We start from the raw sequence: 5,831 nt of genomic DNA, 5'->3' as shown, positions 1-5,831 counted from the left end.
TTCCCCCAGAGCTAGAAGTGGGATCTCTGGATAAGTTAAATCTACCACAACTTCAGGTAAGGCAGCTGAATATTGGCTGTTTGCTTTGGGAACAAAACCCCATTGTTGTGTTGTGCTTTGATTCCTGCTGTTGAGATTAAATGATATTTGGTTTCAGAAAGGCTGGTTTGGGACACTATGTTCAACCCTGGTCACAGCTTCCCATGGGAAATTTTGCAAGAGAAGTTGAACCTGGTTGAGCCTGCTGGTAAATGGGGATGCAACCTGGGGACTGGGTCTAAGGACTGGGAGAATTTACCTAAATAATAGGAGTTGCAGTGCCTCCTGGGAGTTGTCGTTTGTTCCAAGTGTCCCCATTCTCCTCTACAGGCTAGGATTCCTGATCCATCTCCCAAAATGCATCATTGTCTCCCATCTTAGTAAGGGGTAGCTGTGCAATATGGAGTCCCTGATCCTGCTGCATTATGGAAGATGTAATCCAGATGGGGGAATCCAAGCTTCTTGAGAATGGAGACACGAGGCACAAACTACATATCCCAGGAGGCACTGCAACTCCAATTTTTGGCCAAAATCTCTCTTTTCATAGAATATCAGGGTTGGAAGGGACCTCAGGAGGTTGCCTAGTCCAGCACCCTGCTCGAAGCAGGACCAACCCAAAGACAGATTTTTGCCCTAGATTCCTATACAGCCCCTTCCAGGATTAAATTTACAACCCTGGGTTTAGCAGGCCAATGCTCAAACCACTGAGCTATCCCTCCCCCTCTAGATACCACAGGGGGAAAGTATCCCTCTGCCTGAGCAGGGACTTGAACCCTGGCCTCTCAAATTAAAAGTCTGATGATCTACCAATTGAGCTAGCCAGGCTTTCTTTCTTTCTTTCTTTCTTCTTGTGATTTGATCTGAAACAGAGCTCAACACACTCTCCAAAAATATCAAATTCAGTTTGAAGATTTGAACTTTTCCAGACACCCTTTAAAAGTACCCAGAAGGACATACGTGGAATAGAGTGATGTCAAAATATGAACATTTAACTCCATACTTTCCAAAAGATCCTTCACGGTTTGTTTGGTTTTCCCCTAGACAAAACTCATGGCAGATGCAGAAGGGGGAAATCAAACGTCTGTCACAGAATTCATGCTCCTGGGATTCAGGAATACCCCGGAGCTGCAGACCTTTCTCTTCCTGCTGTTTCTGGTGATCTACATTATAACCCTGGCTGGGAACATTCTCATTGTTGTGCTAGTTGTGGCTGATCAACAGCTTCACACCCCCATGTATTTCTTCCTGGGGAACTTGTCCTTCCTGGACACCTGCTACACCTCAATCATTGCCCCCAGGTTGCTGGCTGGATTCTTGGCCGAGGACAGGACAATGTCCTTCAGGGACTGCATCACACAGTTATTCTTCTTCAGTGCTTTGGCTTGTATTGAGTGTTTCCTACTTGCAATCATGGCTTATGACCGTTATCTAGCCATATGCAACCCACTCAGCTATAATGTTATGATGAACCTCAGGGTCTGCCTTCAGCTGGTATCTGCCTCCTGGATAACTGGTTTCTCAGTCAGTGCATTAGCAGTGGGGATGGTTCCCCAGCTAAGCTTCTGTGGCCCTAATGAAATTAATAATTTCTTCTGTGACATGGAGGAGCTGCTCAAATTGTCCTGCACAAAAAGCCCCTTGGCAGAAATGATCATTCTGGTCTCCTGTTCCCTGGTTTCCCTGGTCCCTTTCCTCTTCATCGTTGTATCTTACATTCTTATCCTCTCAGCCATCCTGCAAATTGCTTCCTCCGCTGGGAGGCAGAAGGCCTTTTCCACTTGTGCTTCTCATCTGCTGGTGGTGAGTCTGTATTACGGGACCATCATTATCATGTATGTGTCGCCATCAGCTGAGCGGTCCCCAACCTTCCACAAAGTTCTGTCTCTCATGTACACAGTCGTCACCCCGATGTTCAACCCCATCATCTACAGTCTGAGGAACAAAGAGGTGAAGGGGGCCTTCAGGAAAGTCATGCTGCAGAACTTAGGCATGATTTAGCCTGTCATTTTCAGAACAGCCTATGGAAATTTTGCATCCAACGCCCATTGGCAGATTAGTGCCTAATTCATTTAGGCCACTGTGAATAACCTAGCACAGATCTCAATAGAATTTGGTTATGCAAGTCACTTAGATACTGTGATACAAACCCACACTGGCCAGGAAGAGGATAATGAGTTGCTGTGGGCTCAGTCACCTCTGTCCCACTCCATTGTGACTATTTAAATCCATGGTACGCCCACACCTTGAATACTGTGTGCAATTCTGGTCATTTCGATTAAAAAAATATATTAAAATTGGAAAAGGTACAGAGAAGGGCAACAAAAACAATTAGGGGCCTGGAACAGTTTCCGTATGAGAAGAGATTACAAAGACTGGTTCTGTTCAGCTTGGAACAGAGGTGATTAAGAGGAGATATGATAGAGATCTGTAAAATCATGACTGGTGTGGAGAAAATGAAAAAGGAAGTGTTACTTACCTCTTCACATAACACAAGAACTAGGGGTCATATGATGAAATTAATAGGCAGGAGGTTTAAAACAAAAAAGAAAAAGTACTTCTTCACACAATACACTGTCAACCTGTGGACCTCATTGCCAGGGACGTTGTGAAGGCCAAAAGTATAACTGGGCTAAAAAAACTAGATCAGTTGCGGGATGATAATAGAAAACAAGCATTACTGCTTTTTGAAACCTTTACCATCATTAACTGAAAGTGTACAAGTCACTTAGATGGCCAGTTATGGCAAAAAAAAATCAAATTTGTGGAAAAATAGCAAAAAGTGGTAAAGCAGCAGGTCATGACATGGAGTGTAGCCTCAAGTGGTTAACCACAATGTTGGTGTGTGTCCAAAGTCTTAACTATAAAGATAAACAAGAGCCAGGAAACCAAATCAGGAGAGAGAGGGAGCGAGAGAGGAGACACTGATTGAGAACTGCTAGCAAGAGCCGTGGTCACAAATCATTCTCCCCAGATGACCTGCAAATGACTGGCCATCAGAAGCGGGAAGCTGCCAATTCAGCATCATCTCTGATTGTATGTCACTGCGGTTCGAGGTGTTTCTAGCTAACTGCAATAGGGATTTTTGTGTTAATAAAAGGCTTTGTGTGTTTGAACTGCTTGTGTCAGTCACTTATGAGACAAAGGTATCGTGTCCTCAGGGAATTCCTGAGACCACCCCAGTACAGTGAAACCCTTGGAAGGGTAACAGAGGATGGGGGCCATCAATGGCTATCAGCCAGGATGGTCAGGGATGTAACTCCATGCGTTGGGTGTCCCTAAACCTCTGACTGCCAGAAGCTAGGACTGGACGATAGGGATGGATCACTTAATGATTACCTGTTCTGTTCATTCCCTCTGAAGCACCTGGCATTGGCCACTGTTGGAAGACTGGATACTGGGCTAGATGGACCATTGGTCTGACCCAGTATGGCCGTTCTTATGTTCCTATGCCCCATTACTGGAGGGAGGGGCTAGCAGGGGAAAGCCCAGCTCATTTGGGGGCTGGGAGGGAGCAGGGACCGATCTCCATCTCTGACTCTATGAGATAGGCCTGGCTGTGAGCAGGAACTGACTAGTGATGGGTGCTGGCCAGTCCCTCCCTGAGGGAAGGTGGGCGTGATACGGGACTATTGTTTTAATTTGCTCCTGCAGTAGAAAGAGAAAACCTGAGACATAAGGCCTGGTATAAGGGGCCTGGTATGAGGACTAAGGCCTGAAGTAAAGTAATCAGGCCCTGCTGATATAAAGCAAAGTTAGCAAGAGTCAGGCTATAGGCAGAAGTCAGGCCCTGTTACAAAACATGGCTGCTTGCAAGTTCACAGAACTTGGCAAGAACAGGGCTGCTATTGCAAAAACAGACACATTGCTGAGAAGTGCTAGGTACAGGGCACTCATGCAAACACATTCCAGAAGCACGGTACCAGAACACCCCAATACAAAGGGTGGTAGGAAAATACTCCCTGAAGATAACAGGTACATACTGACCCTGCCTAAAGATAAGGTCTGTATGACAGTGTGATGGATAGAGATGTTTTGATGGAACCAACAAGTACAAGGTAAAGGGTGGTAACTCACCACATCAGAGGGGCAATATGTAACTTGTTTGTATCAGTGCATCAAAAGAGGTCACAGAAGGGGTGTCTTGGTTCAGCCGAGGGGAGAGTGGAAAATCACACTTCTCACTGAGCCGAGTCCATTGTAATGGGCATACATGTGCTCCTGTAGCTGTCGTACATATAGGGCACGAGAGCCATGCTTCGTTGACAATAAACCTGGCTGAGTGCCTTCACCACTGAACCAAGTGTGACAGACTACTCCAAGGTGCAACTTGGAACTGGGGTACCACTGAGCCTTCTGTATCCCCAGCCTGGACTCCCATACTCACTGTGATGCTGTGACAAGCTGCAGACTTCTCCTGATCATGCACTCACACAAGCATTTACACAGGCAGGGACACACCTGGCTGCAGCTACATGAATGCCTTTGCCAGTCACTCAATGATAAAGAAGCTTCAGCCCCCACCCTAGGACCCGAGAGCTGTACCGTCTTGCCCTGGTCAAAACCCTGACCAGTGTAAGTTTATTACCCAGTCTGCCCCTCCCTCAATGTAGAGAGGATAATGCACCGGGCCCTGTTCCTGAGCAGATTTCCCTTTGCACTTCAAACTAAACATTGTTTTAGGTAAAAAAAATATAAAACAGATTTATTAACTACAGAAAGGTAGTTTATAAGTAATAGAATACAGATCAAAGTAGATCACCTAAGAAATAAAAAAAAATGCCATCTAAATTCTATAAACTAGACAGGATTTGCATCGAGCAGTGTCTCACCCTGATGGTACAAACAGTCCACCATTCTTCCATACACAGGCTAGAAATCCCTTCAGCCTGGACTACATCCCCAGTTCAGTCTTTTTTTCCAAGGTGTTTCCGGGTGTTGAGTTGTAGGGGGAGTGAGGCCTAGTGATGTTGTCACTTCCCCTTTTTATAGCTTCTGCCATGTGGAGGGAATTTCTTTGTTCCTAGCAAAGTTCCCAGCACAGTTTGTGGAAAAGTACCAGCACAAGATGGAGTCCAGAATCACATGGTCTAGTCACATGCCTGTGCATGCTTTGATGAGTCATAGCAGCCATTACTTATATACTGGCGGAAGCATCCACAGGAAAGCCCATCAGGTGAGTTTAAGCTTATCCCATAACCCATTGTTTTTGATGATGGGCCATTACCTTGAATAGTCCACTCACAATGTGCTGACTAGACTGGATGTAAACTAGCTTGTGGGTGTAACCTAGGAGTAAACACATTTGAAATACAGATGCACACTCTATATTCATAACTACAGATACAATAATAATACATGCACACAAATAGAATAATCCTATTCAGCAAACCATAACTTTCCCATTGACACCTCACATGACATATTTTGTACAAGATGCATCATAATAATATCGTAATCATATCACTATGGTGAATATGGGGTGCAGAGTGTCATACCGAGTCTGTGGTCTTTTTGAGCAGTTAGACTGAGGTTTACTGAATCAGCTACCTGCGCAGAGCTGGTATGGCACACAGAGAGAACACACAAATGCAGCCGCCAACTGACAACAGCTCCCAGTGTCTTGCCTGTGGCTGCTGAGTGAAATGGCTGAAGGAGGGACCTCACCTACAAGAGGTGATGCTAAATAAAACCCTTCTGTCTTTTGCACATGATCAAGAACCACTGAAGTAACCCAGCCTTCATTTATGGAGGTTATTTCTGATGTACATTGTCACGGTTTACATTTTAAAAAA

The 5,831-nt window shown here is 45.2% G+C and overlaps 1 protein-coding gene across 1 annotated transcript; it reads left to right on the top strand.

The window, feature by feature from the left end:
* The first annotated feature begins 1,089 nt into the window (after positions 1 to 1,089).
* Positions 1,090 to 2,037, top strand: LOC117886190 (olfactory receptor 1020-like). The gene has a single exon (XM_034787850.1). The coding sequence runs from the start codon at positions 1,090 to 1,092 to the stop codon at positions 2,035 to 2,037; it is 948 nt and encodes a 315-aa protein (XP_034643741.1).
* Positions 2,038 to 5,831: the final 3,794 nt, after the last annotated feature.

Source organism: Trachemys scripta, chromosome 12 (genome assembly GCF_013100865.1).
Source record: "Trachemys scripta elegans isolate TJP31775 chromosome 12, CAS_Tse_1.0, whole genome shotgun sequence".
In the NCBI taxonomy this organism is placed as follows: domain Eukaryota; kingdom Metazoa; phylum Chordata; order Testudines; family Emydidae; genus Trachemys; species Trachemys scripta.
This window is presented reverse-complemented; position numbering and strand designations above follow the sequence as displayed.